This window comes from Prionailurus viverrinus, chromosome B2 (assembly GCF_022837055.1).
Source record: "Prionailurus viverrinus isolate Anna chromosome B2, UM_Priviv_1.0, whole genome shotgun sequence".
Classification (NCBI taxonomy): Eukaryota; Metazoa; Chordata; class Mammalia; order Carnivora; family Felidae; genus Prionailurus; species Prionailurus viverrinus.
In genome coordinates this window covers 3,046,732-3,070,826 of record NC_062565.1, presented here as the reverse complement: position 1 = coordinate 3,070,826, position 24,095 = coordinate 3,046,732, and the positions used below count along the sequence as shown (strand labels likewise).

The 24,095-nt window shown below is 51.0% G+C and overlaps 1 protein-coding gene, 1 long non-coding RNA gene and 2 other non-coding genes across 5 annotated transcripts; 2 read left to right on the top strand and 2 right to left on the bottom strand.

The window, feature by feature from the left end:
* Positions 1–1,099: 1,099 nt before the first annotated feature.
* Positions 1,100–1,182, bottom strand: TRNAL-UAA (transfer RNA leucine (anticodon UAA)). The gene has a single exon. It is a non-coding gene; the product is annotated as a tRNA-Leu (tRNA).
* A 3,858-nt stretch (positions 1,183–5,040) lies between these two features.
* Positions 5,041–18,119, bottom strand: LOC125166356 (uncharacterized). Its single transcript, XR_007152435.1, has 4 exons — positions 17,813–18,119; positions 16,863–17,062; positions 14,917–15,107; positions 5,041–6,397 (listed from the first exon to the last, which is right to left on the bottom strand). It is a non-coding gene; the product is annotated as an uncharacterized LOC125166356 (long non-coding RNA).
* On the top strand, positions 6,513–6,585 carry TRNAV-AAC (transfer RNA valine (anticodon AAC)). Its single transcript has one exon. It is a non-coding gene; the product is annotated as a tRNA-Val (tRNA).
* On the top strand, positions 14,273–22,518 carry PRSS16 (serine protease 16). Of its 2 annotated transcripts, XM_047860239.1 has the most exons (12): positions 14,273–14,368; positions 14,444–14,604; positions 15,335–15,434; positions 16,056–16,185; positions 17,429–17,552; positions 17,804–17,881; positions 17,972–18,019; positions 18,570–18,860; positions 19,441–19,582; positions 21,632–21,811; positions 21,889–22,034; positions 22,145–22,518. In XM_047860239.1, the coding sequence occupies exons 1-12, from the start codon at positions 14,296–14,298 to the stop codon at positions 22,211–22,213; spliced, it is 1,542 nt and encodes a 513-aa protein (XP_047716195.1). In that variant the 5' UTR covers positions 14,273–14,295; the 3' UTR covers positions 22,214–22,518. The 2 variants fall into 2 exon arrangements, with proteins under 2 accessions (XP_047716195.1, XP_047716194.1); XM_047860238.1 differs by lacking the exon at positions 18,570–18,860.
* Positions 22,519–24,095: the final 1,577 nt, after the last annotated feature.

Below are 24,095 nucleotides of genomic sequence, written 5' to 3'. Positions count from 1 at the left end.
AGGCAAAGAAAGAGAGAAAAAATAGAAAACAATATTTGAAGAGATAAAGACTGAGTACTTTCCCAAGATAATGAAATTCATCCAACCCCGGCTGCAAGATCAGAGAACTCTAAGCATTTTATATTGGTTGGGGTGGGGGGGACTCTACCTCATAGTCATACTGCTGAAAACAAATAAAAGAGAGTGCTGAAGGCGGTCAAAGAACGAAATACATATTACATATAGCTGAAAAAGATAAAAATTACAGCAGACTTCTCACCAGAAATTAAGTATGCCGGAGGACAAGGGAATGACACTTGAAAGTGATGAGAGACAAAACAAACAAAACCCCAAAAGAAACTCTTGACCATGAATTCTCTATCACGCAAAAAAATATTTTTCAACCATGAAGAAGACATTAAGGTCTGCCCAGACACACAAAATCTGAAGGGCGGTTGACCAGCAGACCTGCGCAACAGGAGACGTCGTGAGAAGGAGGAATTCAGGGAGAAGGAATACGAGCCCAGAGACACAAGAAAGAGTGAATATCCAAGGAGGTGGCTACCCCGTGAAGAAGGTACATAAAAGGAATATTTTTTCCCAATTTGAATCACACTCTAAATACGATCAGCTGCATAAAGCAATCGTGCTGATGAGCTGTGGAATGTACGGGAGAGCCAAGGCGCGGGACGGAGAACACACCACAGAGGAGAGAGGAGCCAGGAGCCCGCTGTTGCAAACTCGGAGCCACTCAAGAAGCAGCATGATGCCATTTGAAAAGTGGACCTGGGTTCATTGCAGCTGGGTGCAGGAAACCCCAGGGAAACCAGTCGAGGTTGTTTTCAAAGGCAAACAGTAAGGCCACAATGAAGATAAAATTGAATCACGTAGAGTGCTCCGAAGTGTCAAAGACAGGAAGAAAGATAAAGGAAAGGAACACCTAGAAAACAGGGTAACGAGACAGTGGATTTTAACACCAACATGTCAGCGATGACGTTACATGTAGCTTATCTGAATCCACTGATTAGAGTTTGTCAAGTTGGATAATAGAAACTCAGACCCAGCTGCAATACTGGACCGACTCCCCAGGAGGGAATTTTTATCTCGCATAAAGTATGCATACCGGGAGTGGGGTTCGAACCCACGCGGGCACACGCCCATTGGATCTTAAGTCCAACGCCTTAACCACTCGGCCATCCCAGTGGCACATGCAAACTCTGATGTCAAAATTACTGAATTAGAATTAATTAGAATTGCTAATTCCTGGAAAGTTGTGAATATACCTGAGAAATCTGTGGCCAGGCTTTAACATGCCGAGAGGAAACAATTCTTTATAATGCTTCTTGGGGGTAAAAGAAAACTAATGAAAATGTTTCTTTTCAACAACTATTACCTAATCACTAATTTGTACCATACATTATGGCGGGTGTTAGGGAAAGACTGAAATATGCCTGATCTCACAGACCTGCATCAAAATGAGAAATATTATGACATAAAAAACACAGGATGCTACAGGAATACTCATCAGATTCAACTCACTTTGTCACCACTTATGCTCAAGAGAAGACCCTTCTTTTAGTGGATTTGGAAAGAAAACCAAAGAGAACAGGAAGTGGAGTGAGAGGTGAGGAGAATGCAGCTGCATGAACTATGTCTCTAACTCTACAAACGTGGTATCTGTACTTTTCATTACTCATCAGAGAACACTGTTTTGCCTGCTGAATCTCAGCCCCCATTCCGAGCCCATTGAATCTCACTGTCCGGGTGAGGGTTTCAGGTCTGGAACCAGAGAATAGTTAATATTGAGACAACCTACCCTTGGAGTAAGTTTAGAAAACCCTACCGCATACATATGGAGTTTGGAGTTTAATACGTGACATTGGTTCTAATAAAGGAAGTGTTTTAACCGAGAGTTCCAACTCTCCACTGATGAAGTCTCTTTCCTGAGCACCTACTGTGTGCTAGGCACCGAGCCAGGTGCACGTAATACTAAGTCAGTAAGACACGGTCAGACACTTCAGGGAGTGGGCTGATGAAAAACTCATTAAAGCAGGTTCCAGATGGGGATTTGGGGGCTTGTCTTGAAAGTTTGTGAAGGCTTCCGGAATCAGAGATGAAATTAATCCTGATGTAGGGTCTGGAATAGAATTAATGTGCAAACATCATAAAACGCCTATTGAGAGCCACCATAATAAATAAATACTCCTGTGCTATTTTGGTTACCTGGAGAGAGAACTGCAATATGAGAAGATTGTCAGCTGTACCACACAAGCATGAAAGGTCTAAGCACCGCCCTCCTCCGGCTTGAAACCACTGAGGCAGAAAGAGTCCAGCTTTTGCTGGCAATGCACAGAGCTCACCAAGTTCAAAACCATGTCCTGTCTTGGCTGGTAAAGCCACGAGGAAGGAATGTGTCACTCATTTCATTGGTCCATCAGCTCAGAGCTCTGTCTCCGGCCTTTTAGATACTCCGTGCTAGCGAGCCAAGAGATGGCCTAGAAGCTTCTTGCCTTTGCCTGTTGAGGGAGATCCAGGCTGGGTCAATGCCAAGTCCGTGCCTGGGACAGAGCTGAACTGGGAAGAGTGAGTGGTGGGTGCAACAAAGGGCATGTCGGAGAAAGGAGTTCCCACACATTGGCACACGCAAGGGCTTTTATATTTTTCTATTATTGTGATTCTTTTTGTTGCCAATTTTTTAACTTGATGCATAATTGACATATGACTTTATTTTCAGGTGTAAAATTTAATGATTAAATATTGCACATTGCAAAACGATAACCACAATAAGTCTAGGTAACGTCCATCACCATACAGTTACGATTCTCTTTCTCGTGATGAGAACTTTTGAAATGTACTTTCTTAGCCACTTGCAAACATGCAATACAGTATCATTAACTGGAGTCACCGTGGTGTATCTTACATCCCCATGACTTATTTCTTTTATAACTGGAAATGTGTACTTTTTGCCCCCTTCACCCATTTTGCCCACCCCCCCACCCTCCACCTCCTAGCAACTGCCAATCTGTTCTCTGTATCTATGAACTCAAGTTTTTGTTTTTGTTTTTGCCTGTTCGTTTTAAGATTTCGCACATAAGTGAGGTCATGCAGTATTTGTCTTTCTCTGACTTATCTCACTTAGCATAATGCCCTCCAGATCCACTTGTGTTGTCTCAAAGGGCAAGATTTCGTTCTTCCTTTCAGCTGAACGATATTCCTCGTGTATATTTCCCACGTTGTCTTCATCCGTTCACACACCGAGGGACACTTAGGCTGTGTCCCCATCCTGCCTGTTGTAAACAATACCGCAGTGAACGTGGGATGCATCTATCTTTTCAAGTTAGTGTTTTTGCTTCCTTCTGATGAATACCCAGAAGGGGAATTGCTGGATCTCACGGTAGTTCTGAGGACCCTCCGTGCTGTTTTCCACAGGGGCTGCGCCAATTTACATTCCCACCAACGGTGCGTGGTGAGAGTCCTCTTTCCTCCACATCCTCACCAACACCTGTTATTTCTTATATTTTTAAGACTAACCATCCTAACAGGTGTGAGGTGATATCTCATTGTGTTTTTCATTTGTATTTCCCTGATGATGAGTGAGCACGTTCTCATGTGACTGTTGGCCGTCTGAGTGTCTTCTCTGCAAAAATGTCCCTTCAGATCCTCTGCCCATTTTAAAATGGGATTGTTTGGTGTGTGTGTGCGTGTGTGTGCGTGTTTGTTTATTTTTTGCTATTAGTTGTATGAGTCCTTTATAATTTTTTTGATACTAACCCCATATCGGATACGTGGTTTGCAAACATTTTCTCCCATTCCATAGGTTGCCTTTTTGTTGACTGGTTGATGGTTTCCTTTGCTGTGCAGAAGATTTTGATCTGATGTAGTCCCACTTGTTTATTTTTGCTTTTGTTGCCGCGATTATTGTGATTCTTAACACAGAGTAGAATTGTCTGTAGAGTTTATAAAATATACTTAGCTAGAGAGTGTAAATACCTAAATGTGAGAGGTAAAAATTAATAGAAATGTATGAAGAAAAGTGTCTTTATGACCTGGAGGTCAGGGAGGACTTAAGGAAAAAAAAACCATAAAAGCTCCAACGGTTGGTATGGTTTACTTCATCCAAATCAAATGTTCAAGCGAAGGCCACAATGAGACAGTAAATGGACAGGTATGACTAAAGTAAAAGATAACTGAGACATTTAAAAATGACAGCTTAGGGGCACCTGGGTGGCACAGTTGGTTAAGCGTCCGACTCTTGATCTTGGCTCAGGTCATGATCTCAGGGTTCCTGAGTTCAAGCCCTGCGTTGGCCTCTGTGCTGATGGCGCGGAGCCTGCTTGGGATTCTGCCTCTCCTTCTCTCTGCCCCTCTCCTGCGTTTACTCTCTCTCTCAGGATAAATAAATGAACTTTTAAATTTTTAAAAAATAAAACTGACAGCCTGCTCTATATTATGGAGTAAGAAGTCGTGGAAATGAGCAAAATCAGACAGAAAATTCAACATATGATGGGTAAAAAAAAAAAGGAACAGGGTGCTCATTAAAGCCAAGATAAAGAAGAATCTGAAAAGATTAACAAAGATATTAAACAGTTAATATTGCTAGTAATGCATGCAAATGCAAAATAAAATGAGATCTGACTCTACATATGTTAAGTGTGAAAAATCAGAAAACCGCATGTGTTCTTTACCACAGGAACGAGGACAGAATAATCCTTGCGTCCTGCTGATGGAAGCTTATGCTGGTGTAGCTATCCTTTGTGAGCTAAAGTTGGCAGCATCTATATCTCCATAGCTTCTACAATTGTCCCCCAAGTCAGTGCCCCTGGTTCTGTATCCTGAGAATATTTGCCAGTCGCAGGTGCTCAGGCTTTGTTGAAAATGCTTTTTCGGTGGCTCCTTATGGTAGCCAGAAAGAAATAAGGAAATGGAAAAGTCTGCCAGACCCCAGACCCCTGCAGCCCAGTGGAGCAGACATCCCCTGGATGGGAAAGACTGTAAAATAATAGCTTGGTCTCTCTGTTACGAAATAAAAAAAGCAGGACAAGGAATCAGCACTTGGTTTATTTGGGGGCTTCTTCAGGCAAAGTACAGGTAACAGCCACTACATTAGGACACGAGGTCGTTGCTGAGGACAGGCACAAATGCAAGAAAGAGCAGGAAGCTGACAAAAAAAAAAAAATTGGTTACAGCTAACAGGTCCAAGGACAGTCTAATCACAAGCCAAGTGAGGAGGGCATTCTAAGTGCTGAGGAACCTTAAAAGCATCTCATCTGGCACGTGTGTGAAAGGCCCATTCTTTAGAATACACTGGGAGAAAAGTTAGGTTTAGAGGTCCGAAATTCCATTCTTGATTTTTACTTGGTCCTGCTTAATCATTCATTAATTCATCCATCATCCATTCACTCATTCAAGGAACATCCATTGAACCCCTATTACCAGCCCAGCGTTGTTGAACAGTTCGGAATAAAGCGGTGGGTACAAGAGACAAAACATCCTTTTCCTTGGGGAACTTACATTTCAGTTCTAAGCTGATTAAATATGTCTTTCTTTGATGAAAGCCATAACCATACTTAGGAGAACTTTTTATTAACATTCCTCAGGCTCGGTAAAAACCGCTGGATACGGTTCACAAAGCTAAGCTGAGATAATTATGCATGAGGAAGCTGCCAATATATGCACGAAACCTTAATAAATCCATAGTGGGAGAAATAGATCTACATATTAGCTCGCTGCTGATTAGTCCACGGATAAATTTTTCCTGCCTCGTGTTTACACTCTCCCAAGCCCATCCAGGCGATGTATTTCTTGTTGTACATCTTTGCACGAACCGCTGCCCTGACTTTTGTTTTCAAACCTGGGTAAAGTGTCTCATTCAGGAGTGTTTAAAGCGGGTGTCTAACAAACCTCACCGCCAGGATCCCGACAGGCCTCCAGCGCGAAGGAAAAGCGCTCAGGTGGGTGTCGTGCCTGATGGGATCTCAGTTCTCCAGGCCCCTCGGCTCCACACAGCAAGGAGTCCGTGGGGCCGTTTGCCCCTTTGGCAACAGAGACGACGTCTGGTACCTGTCTCTCCTAGGTGGTCGGCGGAAGCGAGGCCACCCTGGCCCCGACCGATGGCTGCGCGGCGATGCCCAGCGGTTCAGACACAGCGCGGGCGTGCTGGCCACGTGGATGCCACCCGTGGCCGGAGACCAGCGTCCTCTCGCCAGTCGGCTCCGGCTCCTACAGGACACTGTTCAGTCGTGGAGAGGTGAAGGTCAGAGCGTCTTGCAAGGTCAGAGGCAGGAGCTGACGGCAGATGAGGACACCCCCAGGAGTCGGCCCAGGATTTCCCCGCCAGGTGTCTGCAGAGTAGCTGGGCCCTGGGGTAACACCGGCCTGGCCCCGAATTATCCAGTGCAGACGTTGTGGGGTCAAAGAACTGGAAAGTGTGGAGTGGAAAACATTTGCCTCCACCCAGAGTACAGCCTCCAGGGAAGGCTAAATTTAAGGTTAAATTTAACTAATTCAGGAAAGTAAAGCTTGTGGGCCAGCGGGTTTCCGTAGTGTAGTGGTTATCACGTTCGCCTAACACGCGAAAGGTCCCTGGTTCAAAACCGGGCGGGAACAGCGGGTTTGCTTTTTTTTTTTTTTTTCCCCCAAGTTCTGTTCCAGAAATCGTCTACCTAAATTTACTCACATTTCCACCCAGTCTCGAATCTTTGTGCTCTCTTTGCAGCCCAGAACTTTTAATTGCAAGAATTATATTAGAAACAAGCCCAGAGCTGAGCCTCGCTTCCTCTCCTTGTTCAACCAGACACTGTTGAGTCCTCACCACCGGGGTGGGGGAAGATTCTGCGGGGCTGCGCGGGGGAGGGGAAGGAGGCTGTCCAGCGGGGCGGGCGTCTGCATCCGCCTGGAGCAGAAACCGGAGGGGACAGGCCTGGGAGGGAAGTGTGGCTCGTCCACGCAAGGGGGGGATCAAGAAGTCCCCTGCAACCGCAGCAGGGCGCCCGGCGGAGAGGACTTCCAGGAGGCGGAGAGAGGGCAGCAAGGAGCAGACAGGTCAAGGGCGGCCTTGTTAGCCCGCTGTTTAAGGACTTCGGCCTTCACTCGGATAAAATAGGAAGGCGCCGGGTTTCAAGCACTGAAATGACTCTACACGACGTAAGCGTTTAGAAGGACGCCTCTGCCAGATCTGTGGAGAATATTCTGCATGCAGAAGAGAATGGGAGACTACGGAGCCCCTGTCACCAGGCGGCTCATCAGAGCTAACTGTGGCTTGGACAGCATGGTGGCTGTGGGGTTGCTGGAAAGTCGTTACGGTCTATACTTTAAAGGTAGAGCGAGAGAAATCCCTGAGGAAATGGATGGAAAGAGTGAGAACAGGCAGAATCGGCGATGACCCGGAAGGTTTTTTGCAGAACTGGAAGGAGGGGCTTGCCCTTAACTGAAATGGGGGCGTCGGGAGGGAGCAGCGTGGATAGGGAAAACTTGGAAGTTGCTTTAGACATGCTAACTTGTATCTTTTATTGCTTTCAGGAGAATTTAGTGATCCTTCACTTACATACAACACCCAGTGCTCATCCCAGCAAGTGCCCTCCTTAATGCCCCTCGCCCGCTTAGCCCACCCCCACCCACCTCCCCTCCAGCAGCCCCCAGGTTGTTCTCTGTATTTAAAAGTCTCTTATGGTTTGTCTCCCTCTCTGTTTTTCTTATTTGTCCCTCCCTTCCCCTGTGTTCATCTGTTATGTTTCTCAAATTCCATGTATGAGTGAAATCATATGATATTCATCTTTCCCTGACTTATTTCTCTTAGCATAATACACTCTAGTTCCATCCCCATCATTGCAAATGGCAAGATTTCATTCTTTCTGATGGCTGAGTGATACTCCATTGTGTGTGTGTGTGTGTATATATATATATAAACACAGGAGTACAAAAAAATTTTGACAGTACAAAAAAAATTCCTTTCCCTGAGGAGACTGAAGAATTTTCCAGAGTTCGATAATAGCAACAGGTCACAAGTAGATTTTGATTCCATCTTTCTCTTCTCTGTTATTTTCCCTTTTCAGGACAAAGATATATGAAGACTGGTTCTGGAACTATGCTAACATTTAAAATAGTTGAAGGAACCATGAGATGTCCACCTCTGAGTAATTTACTAGCAATCCACTAGCTGGCCACGTCTTCAGTCTCATCGGATAGGTACCGCTCCACCATCAGCCCGCAATCACAAAAGTGCTACGTGGTCTTGGAGGACGGCCATGTTTTGTCACATGTAATGCTGACGCTCAACTTCCAGGTCAGAGCTCTCAAAGGCAGCCAATCCGTGGGCTGGCACGTGACCTGTGAGGAGACCCATAACCTGATCCTCCATAAAAATCTCGGCCCCAAAATGATTCACGTATTTAGATAGGTCACGTGTTTAGATAGATTTTTTAGGGGGGAGGAATCAGAACTGGAAGGAGCAAAAATAATGCCACAGACATAATAGATTCAAAGAGAAAATTACATTGATTTACTGATTCACATTAATCCCTATTTGCCAGCATAGAGGTCAATGAACTACTGCCCTTGAACGACATCAAGATGATTCATCTAGACCCTCAATAGATCTTGCTAAATTAAGAGACCCTTCCAGCTAGAGTATATGTGATCTTACCCTAAAATCCTCTTTAGGTAATTTCCACTTCATCTAGCCCCTAGATATTAAAAGGAGAGAAAGGCGATGGAAGGAGTTAAGGTGAGGTTTTCTCCACCCCCTCTCTTCAAGCCTATGTCCTCTTTTCTTTAAACAAAGAACTTAATCACTCATTCATTCAATCGATATGTATTGAGCGCATATACTGTGTCATACACTATTCGTTACTGGGATAACACCTATGAACAAAATAGAAATCTCTTCCCTTTCTAGCAGCAGGATTACAGAAATTTTTTAAAAGCAAAGTTACATATAAAATGCAATACAATGTGACAATAAATGCTAAGGAAAAAAATTGAGAGAAGGACATTGGGGGCGAATTTTTATTTTCAAATTCTAAATGGATTATTGGTGACATTTGGGCAAAAAATCTGAAGGAAGAAAATGAATGATCCATGGGGCTGTCTAGGTAAATTGATTCCAGACAGAGGATAGAGTGCCCACAGGGAGCCTGATATGGAATTTACCTTGTGTATTTAAGGAATACCAAGGAGGCTAATTCTGCTGGATAAAATGAATGCTATTTTAATGTACACAACACTTATCTACTGCCACAAATCTACTGCTTAACAAACTATCCGAATTCAGTAGCTTAAAATAATTAGGATCTATTTATCTCACTAGCCTGTGGTTAACTAATATAGGTCAGGACTGACTAGACTGTTTAAGGTCCCAGCTGGGTTGACTCACATATCTGGTGAACAATAAACAATCAGACAATCTCCACACATCTCATAGTCTCCAGCATGCTAAACCCAGGCAAGTTCTCAAGGCAAAAACAACCAGGAAAAAATACTAAACAAATCCCTCCTGGAACTAAAAAGCAATTATAGCAAGGTTGTAGGCTACAAGGTTAATATACGAAAGTCAATCATTTTCCTACATACTAGCAATGAAAATTTGGAATTTGAAATTAAAAATACAATGTGATTTACATTTACACCCCCAAAATAAAATACTTAGGTACAATTCTAACAAAACAGGTACAAAGTCTATATGTGAAGAAAAGTACAAAAGCGCCTGGGTGCCTCAGTTGGTTAAACGTCCGAGTCTTGATTTCAGTTCAGGTCATGATCCCAGGGTTGTGGGATTAAGCTCTGCATCAGGCTCTGTGTCAGGCTCTGTGCTGGGCAGGGAACCTGCTTGAGATTCTGTCTCTCCTTCTCCCTCTACCTCCTGGCTTGTTCATATTCTCTGTCTCTCTCTCTCTCTGTCTCTCTCTCTCTCTCTCTCTTAAGGAAAAAAAAACTATAAAACTTTGATGAAATAAATCAAAGAACTAAATAGATATTCCATGTTCATGGATAGAAAGACTTAACACTGACAAGATGTTAGTTTTTCCCAGCTTGATCTATAGATTCAACACAACCCCAATCAAACCCCCAGCAAATTGTTTTGGGATATTAACAAGTTGATTCTAAAGTTTATACGGAGAAGCGAAAGACCCAGAATTGTCAACACAATACTGAAAGAGAAGGATAAAGTTGGAGGACTGACACTACCTGACTTCAAGAAGTATGACAAAATCACAATAATCAAGACATTGTGTTATTGGCAAAAGAACAGATAAATGGATAAGAATAGACAGAATAAAGCATACAGAAACAGACCCACACAAATTTAATCTGTTGATCCTTGACAAAGGAGCAAAAACAGTACAATGGATAAAAGACAGCCTTTTCAACAAATAGTGCCGGAACAATTACATGTCCACATGCAAAAAAGAAAAAGAAAGAATCATAGACTTAAGTGTAAAACACAAAACTATAAAACTCCTAGCAGATAACATAGGAGAAAAAAAATAAGCATATGAAAGATGGTCAACATTACATGTCGTCATGGAAATGCAAATAAAAACAACAATGAGACACCACCACGCACCTGTTGGAATGGCCAAAATCCAAAACACGGATGGCACCAAATGCTGGGGAGGGTGTGGGGCAACAGGAACTCTCACAACGTTGCTGGTGGGAATGCAACCACTTTGGAAGACAGTTTGGCAGTTTCTGGCAAAATTAAACATCCTCTTACCAACCAAGCAATCCAGCAACCACATTCCTTGGTATTTACCCAAATCAGCTGAAAATTTACGTCTACACCAAAACCTGCACACAGATGTGGATAGCAGCTTTATGCATAATTGCCAACCTTTGGAAACAAGATGTTCTCCAGGAGGTGAGTAGATAAGTAAACCATGGTATAGCCACACGATGGAATATTATACAGCACTGAAAAGAAATGAGCTATTGAGCAATGAAAAGATATATAGGAACCTTAAACGCATATTGCTAAATGAAAGAAGCCAGTCTGGAAAGGCCACACACTATATGATTCAACTCTGTGATATTTGTAAAAGGAAAAACTATAGAGACAGTAAAAAGATCAGAGGTTGTCAGGATTGGGAGGGATGGAGGGAGGAACAGGCAGAGCACAGAGGATTTTTAGGGCAGTGAAACTATTCGGTATGATACTATAATGGTAGACATACATCACGTATTTGCCAAAAGCTACAGAATGCCCAACAAGAGGGAGTCCAAATGCAAACTATGGACCTTGGATGATAATAATGTGTCACTGTAGGTTTAGCAGTTGTAGTAAATGTGCCATTCTGATTTGGGACATTGATAGTGCAGGAAGTTGTGTGTGTGGTGGGGTAGGGGGTATATGAGAACCTCCCACTCGATTTTGCTGTGAACCTAAAACTGCTCTAAAAAATAAAGACTACTTAAAAGAAACAAAAAAACAGGAACCAAAACAAGCAAGCGGAAAGAGTAAAGGGCATATTCAAGAAGCTTCTTTGTCAAGTTTGCTAACACTGCATTGGCCAACATCAGTCACAGGGCTCGGCCAAAAGAAAGGGGGAAGGCACGACAAGGGTACACGAAGAACACCATGAATAAAGGGAGGGGAGAAGAGTTGGGGTTATTAATGCAATAAGCCCACCACAGTAATGAATTATTTCTAGTTAATTTGATGCAAAAAGGTCAAAATAAAAATCGCCTTTTTTTTTTAACCTGATTATGTGCTCCACGTATTCTAGCTTCTCACTCTAACTCCATCACCACCCACGCCACGATCATGACCATCCCTGCCACTTACAGCATTCCTAAGCCTCCCCATGCCTCACGGTCCTTAACACCACCTCTGCTAGTCATCTTGTCACTGTGTCCAAGATGGGTTGAGAGGCTCAGAGAAAAAATCGTTTTTATTATACATTACTTGGATAGTAAAATAAACAAACAGATGGGACAGGAAGGAGGGAAGGGAGGGAGGAAGGAAGGAAGAAGAAATTTTGCTATTAGGTCAAATTAAATGTTGAAAACATAAACTTATCACAGACTTAGAAAAAGACTGATCCGGGGCCCCTGGTGGGGCGGGGGGGGGGGGGTGCTCAGACAGTTAAGCACGTGACTCTCGATTGCCGCTCAGGTCATGATTTTACTGTTTGTGAGTTCGAGCCCCCTGTCAGGCTGTGCGCTAACAGTGCCCAGCCTGGTTGGGGTTCTCTTTCTCTCCCTCCCTCTCTGTCCCTCCCCTACTCACACAGGCACACACACTCATTCTCCCAAAATAAACAAACTTCCAAAAAACAGAGACTGATTATTCTGTAGCCAGACCAGCAGCCACCAACTCAGTCTATCAGCGATAACTGTTTTCAAGGCAATGAATCACTGTCAACCCCTGCCTTCGGAAGGTCAGCCAGTCAGACATGGGTTCGCTCCAACAAACAGGCCCCTGAGCGCCACCAACCAGTCTCTCCCAAACAGTCAGGCTTCCACAGATCTGTCAACCCGAATCCTCGCTTCCCTGAGCCCCTTCCCCCAAAACATCATCCACCCCTCAGCTCTCTCAGGGGCCGGTGCCTTACCAACCCAGCTCCCTCCCCAAATGAGTTTTGGCTCTGTGTTTCAAGTAGTGGGTGGTGGTTTCACCATCCTTTGAGAAAGCCCCTTCATCGAATCTGAAACACCTCAATTTCATTTTTTGCTGGGATTACATTTTTGATTCATTTTCCATTGCTGATATTCTTGCGTGTCGGATGCGGCGGTGTGGCCTTCACAACCATACGGTTTTGTCATAAGCAGTGACTCGGGTAGGCCTCGGTTCCTTTGTACCGTGTGTTAACCAGATTCGGCAAAGTACCGACACACTCTGATGGAAAAGCTTCATACATTCACTCCACGAATATTTACCGAATGCCTGCTGTATGTTCAAAACTGTTGTTGGTCTTAGAGATCCAGAGAACAAAACAAAGCAAAACAAAACCTGTTTCCATGGAAGGAAATTCTGGTGGAAGCAAACTGGCAGCTTTTTAAAAAGGAAATTGGGGCACCTGGGTGGCTCAGTCGGTTGAGCGTCCGACTTCGCTCAGGTCACGATCTCACGGTCCATGAGTTTGAGCCCCGCATCAGGCTCTGTGCCGACAGCTCAGAGCCTGGACCCTGCTTCAGATTCTGTGTCTCCCTCTCTCTCTGGCCCTCCCCCCATTCATGCTCTGTCTCTCTCTGTCTCAAAAATAAATAAATGTTAAAAAAAAAATTTAAAAAGGAAAGTACGCACTGTGTCTAACTTGATTTTTTAACAATAAGAAATATCAACTTCAACAGTGTTGAGAGGCAGCGCAGAGAGGCGGGCACAATCAGGTACATGAAGCACAGAAGGGCCACGCGGAAAGGGACAAGGACGCGGGCGCTCGGATGGTCACACGTCTCTCCAGCGCCAACCCCTGGCTTTGTGCCCTGGTTCTCTTCACTGAAATTTCCGTCTCAAGGCTTTAAGCCACTTTTTCTCAAGTTGCTGGTTTCCCCCCACACCACCACCAGCCCCCTTGGAAAGGGGGACAAAGAAGGTAGTTGTCTCTGCTGAGGATTAGGAAGTAAAGTCAACTTTAGTCTCAATTTTATGTTGGGGAGAGGCTGTTTCCAGCCCAAGAACGGGTGCCTTTCCTGGACTGTTTGGGGATCAAACCCACAACGTCGGGCTGTCGGCGCCACATTCTGCCCACCTGAGCCAACCAGCCACCTGGCCAGACCTCCTTTTTACTTAAAAGGGTAAAAAGGGTGTTGACGTGCTTGCGTCTCTTTAGAACTAAAGGAAATCCTTCTTCTTCTCCAAAGGAGGCTTTTTTAAGAGAGGTGAGACTGGGGGGCAGTGATAAGGTGATAAGACAGACGGGGAGACTAGGAAGCAGACAGGGTGAGACCTGGACAGAGAGTCACTCAAGTAGAGAAGACGACAGAGGGTGAAGGACGGAGGAACAAAGAGAGGGCGAGGTGGGGCAGCGGGGCGACCAAGGGGCTGAGGGAGGGGGCAGGGCGAGGTCCCTGCGTGGAGACCCAGAGACTAGAGGCCAGAACGCAGACTAAGGCATAGAGAGGGGGAGGCTGAGGGCCGGCTGGATGGAAAGTCACGGGACAGAGAGGGAAACTGGATATTCAGGCACCACACCCTCAGGCCCCGTGTACAGACTGGCGTCCCTGCCCCGCTGTACTGGTTCTCACAGACGCCTGTCCCTGGGGAGGCATCTGGAAAGAAACCCGAGCTCCCACTGAAAAACCACAACCTCAAAGTCCAGCCCCAGGACACGATAAAGGTCCTGAGTGAGCGGGGGAACAGAGCGCGGAGGAGCGGACAGCATGGCCGGCAGGCCTGGCCCCCCACGGCTGGGCCCTCTGCTCCTGCTCTCCCTCTGGGGGTCCTCGGCTCCGGGTAGGAAGAGGCCGCGGGTCAGGCAGGGGCTCCTGCGGGGGCCTGGCTGACTCCCTCCCCGTCTGTGTCCCACAGCCCCCCTCCTCAGGCGCCTGGCTGAGCACATTGAGCGGTTTCAGGAGGGCTCCGGCCCAGGCCTGGGTTTCGGCCCAAATGCATTGGTCCCCCCAAAACAAGGCTGGCTGGAGCAGCCACTGGACCCCTTCAACACATCCGACCAGCGATCTTTCCTGCAGGTGAGGCCGGAGGGGGGGGCTGACGCTTTCTCCCCCAGCTCTATCTACCCTGTCTCTGTGTCTCTGGGCCCCACGGGCTCATCCTGTGCCTGCTGCCCGTGCCCCTGTGGCCTCCGGTCAGCCCCTCTGGTCCTTAGTGTGCCCTTGATCCCCGGGCCCCCCTTTCTTTCTTCAGCCTCCACTTCCCTTGTCCCTCAGGCGCCGTCTTTGACCCCCTTCTCCCTGTCCTTCAGATTGAACAGCAAATCCACCACCAACATGTAGGGCTCAATACGTAGCAGAAATGTGGACCAGCTTTGGAAGCAGACCTACCTCACGAGAGGAACTGGAAGGGATCTGATGGATGAACACTTGCCCCATTTTTCACACCTCCTGTGTGCACAGTGTGTGCAGGTCAGCTCCCCTAGGCCCTGCTTCCAAATTGGTCTGCACCCGTCACTTATCCTCGGCTTAGCGTTTCCATATACAGCCAGGGCCCCCGCCGCTGGCCAGTGTCCTGGACCCTGGGGACACAAGGGTAAAAACGTCGATGAACTATCTGCTCCTACAGACCTTGCATTCTAGCTGAAGAGACTAACAGGAGAGAAAGGAACATAACTACACAAGCCGAGTTCACACACTACTAAGTATATAAAGGAAGACCCATAAGGGAGAGAGACCGCAGCGAACTAGGAATAAAGAACAGGTCCGAACTCTCAATCCTCATCTTCTTCTCCACCCCACCTCTCAGCGGTACTGGGTGAATGACCAACACTGGGCCAGCCGGCATGGACCCGTGTTCCTGCATCTGGGGGGCGAGGGCAGCCTCAGGCCTGGCTCAGTGACGAGAGGTAAGAAGCAGGGCTGGGAAGCTGGCGGGGGCCGGGAAGGGCGCCCCATGTTGTCGTGCGGTGAGGCGGGAGGGCTGTAACCCCCTGATGAAGTTTTGGGGTGATGGTGAGGCTCGTGGGGTCCGGAACCCACGGCCAGGACAGAATTGTTGAAGACGTCTTTGGTGCAAAAAGGTGACTTTATTGAAGCGCGGGGACAGGACCCGTGGGCGGGGAGAACTGTACTGGGGTCGCATAGAAGGGCTGGTTGCACGCCGTGGACTTGGGGGGGTAAAGTCAAAAGGGAAGTTTCCAAAGAGACTTTCACAAGCTCAAGACTCACTGGAGGCCCAGCTATGGTCAAGCTAAGGTTGTTTCTCCCTCTGGCAAAGCATTGACGTAAGACAGTAGGGACTTCCCGGACTTCAGGCTATTGATGGGGTTGCCTTTTTCTCGTAAACTGGTGGAGCCTCTTATCAGTTCAACCGTTTGGTTTTTTATCCTTTCCTGTTTTGGGGTAGCCTGGAGTGTCCAGGGACTATCACACAGATCCCACCTTGAGGGTGGGGGTGCCCGGAGGCTGCACTGTGCCCTCAGGTGGCCCCGCGCTCCCTCATCACCCCAACCGGACACTCTTCACAGGGCACCCCGCAGCCCTGGCCCCAGCCTGGGGGGCCCTCGTGATAGGCCTGGAGCACAGATTTTATGGCCTGAGTATACCTGCCGGGGGCCTGGACGTGGCCCAGCTCCGCTTCCTGTCCAGCCGCCACGCGTGAGTGAGGGTGGGGGAGTGTTCGGGGTCATGGCGCTGAGGCCGTCTGTATCCGGGCACCTCTGCATCTGTGTGGCTCTCCGCCACTGCCCGAGGTCGACCTCCGGGTCTCTGGTCCACGTTTCCTTCGCTCTTTCAGTGTCTTATTCTCTCTCTGTCTCTGGGTCCCTGTCCCTCCCTCTCTTTCTCTCCGGCCACATTTTCATCTCTTCCTATGTCACTGCAGCTTCCCGGTCCAGACCAGCAGCATCTGGATGACACAGCCTCCCCACTGGTCTTCGGTTTCTGCCCTTGAGCCCGTCAGCGTATTGTACACACGAAGCTACAGTGACTGTTAGAGCACAGACCAGACCACCCTCTCCCAGCTCACATCTCCCAGGGTCTCCCATCTGCCTCACAGTCAAGTCAAAATCTTCACAGGGGCCACAAGGTCCTACTGGCTCTGGGTCCCCGTTACTTCTCTGGCCCCCACTTCCGCACACTCACTGGGCTCCAGCGACGCCCGCGTCCTTGCTGCTCTGAAGGCTTACAGGCACATTGCTGCCTTGAGCCTTTTTCTCTCTGCGGGAGTGCCCCCCCCCCGTATTTGTATGGCTGTCTCCCTCACCTCCTTCCCTAGACGCTCTTCCCAGACCCCAGTGCGTCCCACCTGCTTTGCCATCGGCCCCAGGACTTACCTCTCCTGGTCTCCGGCTGTGTCAGTCTCGGCCTTTCTCGGTCTCACTCTCACCTCTGTCATCTCTATCTCCACCTCTGTCTCTGTGCCTCCACGCTTCTCTGTCTCCCCACATTTTCACAAGTTGTATGAGGTTCCAAGTGCCCTAGGAAGGCACTAACTGCAGCCTACTTCGGAAAGTCGGGGAAGACACGGAAACACCTAGAAAAGAGGATGGGCAACATGTCCCTTTCTGACGGTGTCTCCTCTTCCTCCAGCGCCCCCAGCCCTCCCCTTATCCCCCAGGTTTCTGCAAGCGCTCTCTGGGAGACCCTTCCTCCCCCCCTATAGCCCGCAGTGAGGAGGGTGGAGGCTTGGCGGCGGAGGGGGGGGGGGTGGTCCTCTGGCCCAGGTGCGCACTTGCTGAGATCAGGCTCACACACACCCGTGACAAGAGCCCTGGCTTCTGGCCAGACCCCCCCCCCCGCCCCATTCGGGTCTCTGGACCCCCACCCGTGCAGAGGCGGGGGGGTGCATCCTCGGGGATTCCTGGCGAGGAGGGCCCACCGACCTCCCCGCTGCCCCTAGGCTGGCTGACGTGGCCTCCGCCCGCCTCGCACTCGGCCGCCTCTTCAACGTCTCCTCCTCCAGCCCCTGGATCTGCTTTGGAGGCTCCTACGCCGGTTCCCTGGCCGCCTGGGCCCGGCTCAAGGTCCCCGGGACTCTCCGGGCGGGCTGGGGTGGGTCCCGGTCTCAGGCGGCAAGGGCACCCCCGCCCCCCAGGCGCCCCCCACACACTCCTGCCCCCCGCCAAAGGGCTTTCCGCAAGCTGTCGTCTCCAGGGTCCACGTGTAGAGGGGAGGGACTTGCCCCCGACCGCAGTGCAGGCGGTGACACGGGGGCGGCGGGGATGAGGTTCTAGGACCTGGGCCCCCCAGGCTGACGACGGCTGTCCTCCCTCAGTTCCCCCACCTCATCTTCGCCTCCGTCGCCTCCTCTGCTCCGGTGCGGGCCGTGCTGGATTTTTCCGAGTACAACGAGGTGAGGGCGGCGGGCGGCGGGTGCGGGGTGGTGGGGGAGGTCCTTGGTGCAGGGAGTCCCCTGAAACCTCCTCCCGCGCTCCCTCCACAGGTGGTGTCCCGAAGCCTGACGAGCGCGGCCGTCGGCGGCTCCCCGGAGGTAGCACATGGGGCCAGTCCGCGGGGGTATGGGGACGGGAGAACTTGGAAGGGGGGGCAGAGAAAACCGGGGAAGCTGGCAAGGTGGCGGGGGTCTGAGAGAGGACCGAGACCGGGAAGGTGGGCGGATTTGGGGACGTGGGATGGGGCGGGGCCCGGCGGGGTCGACCCTATCAGGAGGGCGAGGCTCTGCGGGGGGCGGGACCAAGGGGGGACGACCCTATCAGAAGGGCGAGACTCAGCGCGGGGCGGGGCCACCCCATAAATGGGGCGAGGCTCAGCGTGGGGCGGGGCCCGGGGTGACGACCCTATCAGGAGAGCGAGGCTGGGCGTGGGGCGGGGCCTAAGGGGACAACCTTATCAGAAGGGCGAGGCTCCTCCAGGGGCGGGGCCCGGGGAGGTGGTCGGGAGGAGCACGGTCAGGGGGCGGGGCCTCGGGCGGGATCTCTGAGGAAGTGGGGCGCTGGGGGGAAGAACTCGGGGTCCTGGGCGGGTAAAGGCGAGGCCCAGGACCCGGAGTCCTCGCCAATGCGGCCCCTCGCTCCCCGCAGTGCCGGGCGGCGGCGGCCGCAGCCTTCGCGGACGTGGAGCGGCGGCTGCTCGCGGGCGGGGCGTCTCGCGCGGCGCTGCGGGCGGAGCTGGGCGCCTGCGCGCCACTGGGTCGCGCGGAGGACCGGGCGGAGCTGCTGGGGGCGCTGCAGGCCCTGGTGGGGGGCGCCGCGCAGTACGACGCGCAGGCGGGAGCGCCGCTGAGCGTGCGGCGGCTGTGCGGGCTCCTCCTGCAAGGCGGGGGCAACCGCAGCCACTCCGCGCCCTACCGCGGGCTCCGGCGGGCAGTGCAGGTGAGCGGCCTGGGAGAGTCCGTCGGCGGGGCGCCTGCTCCGCCGCGTGTCCTGCGGTGGGCGTGACCCCTTCTGACCTTGGTCTCCCGGTCTGTGAAGCGGGGGTGACGCCTCAGGGCCGGGGGAGGTGCGGAGAAGCCGGTCAGGGGAAGCGCGCGCTCTGCAGGTGTTAGCGACTACGACCGGTCCCTATTTTGCGCTTCCTGTTCGGTCCACTCCCGGACCTGCAGCGGAGTCTAGCGCACAGCAGGTGCTCCGGTAGCGTTGACGGAAGAAAGAAGCCCTGGGGACATAGCGTCCCTAGAGACCGAGATTCCAGCCTCGGGATCCACGGCTAGAAACGGCTGTTCCAAGAGATGGTCACACGCCCAGGGTCTCACAGTCACCTAGTGCCTTCACCTCTAACCCACAGGGACCCAGGCACCCACTCGCCCTGACCCCCGACTCCCAGGAGAACTCTGTAGCTCTTCTGACCTCTGACCTTTGACTTGTAGGGACCTGCGTATGCTTTCAGGCCCTGGGCCCTGACTCTCAGGGACAGGAGTAATGTGTCTGTGTGTGTGTGTGTATTGTCCCCTAGGTCGTCATGCACAGCCTGGGCCAGAGGTGTCTAAGCTTTTCCCGAGCAGAGACAGTGGCACAGCTGAAGGTCACAGAGTCCCAAGTGTCCGGTGTGGGCGACCGCCAGTGGTTGTACCAGACTTGTACTGAGTTCGGCTTCTGTGAGTGACCCGCCCACCCCTCACCCCTGAAATGTACATTCTGCACTGTGCCCAGGCAGGCTGTCTCACACCTGGTCTGGACTTGTTTCCATTTCCATAGGACCCTGGCCACACTGCTGGGCCTGGTTTTACCCATAGGTGTGGGGCTGGAAGGTACATAGCTGTACTAGAGTGTGCCGGAATCCCTCACGCACACAGTCCTCACATGAGTGATATGTGTCCCTGTCCCAGGAGTGGCCCCAGTCTCTCCCTAGTCACTGGCCTAGAAACCCTAGCACATTTTACATGCCTCCTTCCCTTTGTCCCATAGCCTGTCAGCCACTGAGTCCTGCCCACTCTTCATCCTGGACAGCCCTCCGGTTCACCCCAACCCCCTTTCTATTCCCAGCTCTGCCACCCTGGTAGAGGCCCCCATCCGCTCCTGCCTGGATCCCTGACCCCACCTCCTCTCTGGTCTCCAGGCCTTCATTTCACCCCTACAATCCAATTTCCTCACCGAGAGAGCTTTTTCTAAATATGACCTTGTCCTTCCTCCCATGGCTTCTCAGTGACCCTTGGGCAGGGTTGCCACATACAATACAGGACGCCCAGTTACATGTGAATTTGAGAAAACTTTTTTTTAAATGTTTATTTATTTTTGGGACAGAGAGAGACAGAGCATGAACGGGGGAGGGGCAGAGAGAGAGGGAGACACAGAATCGGAAGCAGGCTCCAGGCTCCGAGCCATCAGCCCAGAGCCCGATGCGGGGCTCGAACTCACGAACCAGGAGATCGTGACCTGAGCTGAAGTCGGACGCTCAACCGACTGAGCCACCCAGGCGCCCCGAGAAAACTTTTTTTTTTTTAGCGTGTGTCCCAAATATTGCATGAGACATACTAAAAAAAGTATTTGTTAACTGAAATTCAAATTGAACTGGGCATCCTGTAATTTTGTTTGCTAATCTGGGTCCCCTACTCCAGAGTTAAGTTCAAATCCTTTCCCCTCTCCTGCAGGCAATGAAGATACGGTTCAAATTCCAGCTCTATTTCATAGCTATGTGATCTTGGGCAAATAACCTAAGCTCGCTCTCTGTGCCTTAGTTTCCACGTCTATAAAATGGGAATAACAGTAGTGCCTCTCATAAGGTTGTTTCCAGGATTAAAGGAGGTAATATCTGTAACATGCTAAGAATAACACTGGTATACAGTGAGTTCTCCCTAAGTACTAATTATTGTTACTCCTACAAGACTACACATTTCGACCCTCAAATACACCAGTTTTCCTAACACCTCAGGAACTTTGCACATACTGTTCACTTTGCTTGGATTACTCATCTTCCTCTCGTCACACAGTTTACTCATCTTCAAGTCTCAGTACAAGATGCCCCCTCCTCAGGAAGCCTTACCTGATTGCTGGAGAGAGGTCCGCCTCCTGGCCTCCCCTGCCACCCCCCTCAACTGCTCAGTGTTTTTCCTCATTAGCACTTTGCAATCTCATCCTACAGACCCGGTTGCCCATCTCCCCCTGTGCACTGTGAGCCCTGTGACAACAGAGCCTGGGACCGTCTTGCGTTCCCAATACTGGTCACCATGTATGCGAGCATACAATAGGTGCTCCATGCCTGGTGAAGAAAGGAATGACTGAATGTGAGGCTAAGGGAGTTAGATTTAGCCTGGGGGCACTGGGGAGGTAAGGATTTTAAGCAAGGGAGACGTGGTCCAATTTGTGCTTTAAGTTCCTACGCTCCCTTGTCTCTCTGGACCTGTGCGCCTGCTCTCTCCCCTGTTCAGGCTGCTTTTTCTTTTCTGTCTTCCTCACTCCTGAAGGCTTTTTCCCTGGCAGGTTCCTGTCTTGGAGCCTCTCATGCCAACTGGGATTCCTCCCACCCCAGGTCTTTTTCCCTCCCAGCCATGACCAGTCCGGGCTGTCACTGTGGGTGGGGTCTCTCTGACAGGATTGTGAGCTCACCGGAGGGAGGGTATGGGGCTGCTTGGGTCATCACCAGAGGAGACTCTATGGTGACGATTAAAGGCTGTATGCCCCACGCTTACAGATGTCTCCCCCCACAGATGTCACCTGTGAGGACCCCAGCTGCCCCTTCTCCCGGGTCCCGGCACTGCCCTCCCAGCTAGAGCTCTGCCAGCAGGTGTTCGGGCTCTCCACCTCCTCCGTAGCCCAGGCCGTGACCCAGACCAACTCCTACTATGGCGGCCAGACCCCGGGGGCCACCCAGGTGCTGTTCATTAATGGTGAGCGTCCCTCAGCACCTGAGCCCCGGGTGGGCACCTAACCCCGGCGCGGCATGCCATCCTTCCTTTCTTTCCAGGGGACACAGACCCCTGGCACGCGCTAAGCGTGACACAAGCCTCGGGACAGTCGGTGTCGGCCCTTCTCATCCCCGGAGCCTCCCACTGCATGGACATGGCCCCCGAGAGGCCGTCAGACTCCCCCAGCCTCCGCAGGGGGCGCCAGGTAAGAGGGCGGCCGGCCGCGCTGGGTTAGTCGCATTCATTTGCGCGTTAATTTGCCTGCCCCTGCCCTCCACTGCCGGAGTCTGACTTCCAGAATTGTCCCCTCCCCAGAGCATCTCCCAGCAGCTGCAGACCTGGCTCGGGCCGGCACAGCGGAGCCAGGCCAGGGGTGGGGACTGAGGGCCCGGACCCTCGCCACTCCCTGCGCGGCCACCTCCTTCCCGGACGTGTCCTCTGGACGGGAGAACGGAGCTTGTTTGGAAAGAGGGAATTGCCAGGAATCGGGCTTCAGCTTCTGATCCGCACACAGACTCGTTGCTGCAGCCCTCTCACTCCCGAGAGTGGACGGCAGGATAAGTGGAGGAGTATTCTTGTCGTGCATCTTGGTATCTTTTCTTTTGTAGGGAGCATTTTATTAATTGTTTCGTGGCTATCTCTTTTATTGTGTAAAGTATCTTAACGTAAAGCCTCTTTGTGTAACATAATTCGGGAACGATCTCCCACCGACTTATTTTTTGTCCTACTTTCAAAAGCACAGCAACCTTGGTAGGTTCTTCGGGTCCCAAAGGGACAGGGAGTCAGCTTCCATCTTGGTCTGTTGGGGCTGCGATAACAGAACCCTGTGGGTTGGGTGGCTTATAAACGACAGATATTTATCTCACGAGGTTCTGGACACTGGGAAGCGTGACATCAGGGCACCGGAAAATCAGGTGTCTGGGGAGAACTCGCTTCCTGGTTCTCACTCAGCCGTCTTCTCTCTGGGGCGGAGGAGGGGCAGAGAGCGGGAGAGAGACCCCAAGCAGGCTTCACATCAGCTCGTCAGCTCGGAGCTGGACCCTGGGGCCAACCTCACCACCAGGAGGTCATGACTTGAGCCGAAATCGAGAGTCAGGGCACTTAACTGATGTTGCCGGCCGGGCGCCCAAGGAATATTGGTATTTTAAGTCAGATGTCAAGTGTGCTGCAGCTCAAATTCTGCTCGGCTCCTGGGCTGGGTGCCCTGCTGAGCCCCTCCCTCCCCGCTCAGGCCCTGTCCCTGCTTCTCACTGTCCCCTCTTCCTCGGGCTCTTGCTTTCTCCTGGTCTCTGTCTCTGTCTCCCAGCCCATCTCCTGTTTCTCTGAATATCCTCATTTCCATCTGTCTGTGGGTCATTCTGTCCCCCTGTTTATTTCTGTGCTGCAGTCTATGTCCGTGGTGTCCTGTCTCTCAGTCGGTGTCCCTCTTCGCCTCCTCTCTAGCTTTTCTGCCCCGGCTAGCTCCCCAGCGCCCGGTGTCTGCCTTTCCTCCTCCGTCTCTGCCTCAGTTTCCCTCTCTTCAGACTCTCCCTGTCTCTCCTCGCTGCCTTCTCTGTCTCTGAGACCTTTTTGGTTTCTCCCCTGCCATTTAATCTTTGTGCTTCTGTCTCTGGCTCTTAATCTCCTTCCCAGCCCTTCCCTCACCGCCGTTTCCCACAGTTCCACACCTCCAGCTTCCCGCCCTGGGGGTCTAGGGCCCTGGTCCAGCCTTCAAGATAGGGGAGCCCCAGGCTCTGGGGGGGGGGGGTGCGCCCACCCTCAGGGGTGTCTGCTGAGCCTTGGTTCACTCTGAGTGCGGCCTTGGGAACAGGAAGTAGCGAGTCAGGGAGGCAAGTGCCGCTGGGGGGCTGGGGAGGGCAGGGGGAGACAAGTCAGGACAAGGTTTGGGGTTGGTAAGACAAGCCACAAGCCCGCGGTCCTGTGAGGAAGTCCCTGCTCGCCTGTCTGGACTCTGAACCCTGAGTCCTGACTGTCCCCGCTGACCCCCCTAACCCCAGCTCCGTTCACCGGGTCCTCCCTGTGGGGACAACCCCAAGCTGAGGCCTAGCGTGTATGTTTACACGAGCTCCGAGGCCTGACACATGGAGGGTGCTCGGTGCCCGTGGGGGATGAAAGAACCAGGTCTAACGTCAGCGCTTCCCAAGCTTTGCCGGATGCAGCTGCTGGCACTCTCTTCTGCGAACGTCTTCTCAACCTGCCCTCTGAATGGACCTGGCTTTGGTGCCCGGCTCCCTTCTCGAGCATTCTCAGAGCTCCCCCAGCGGTG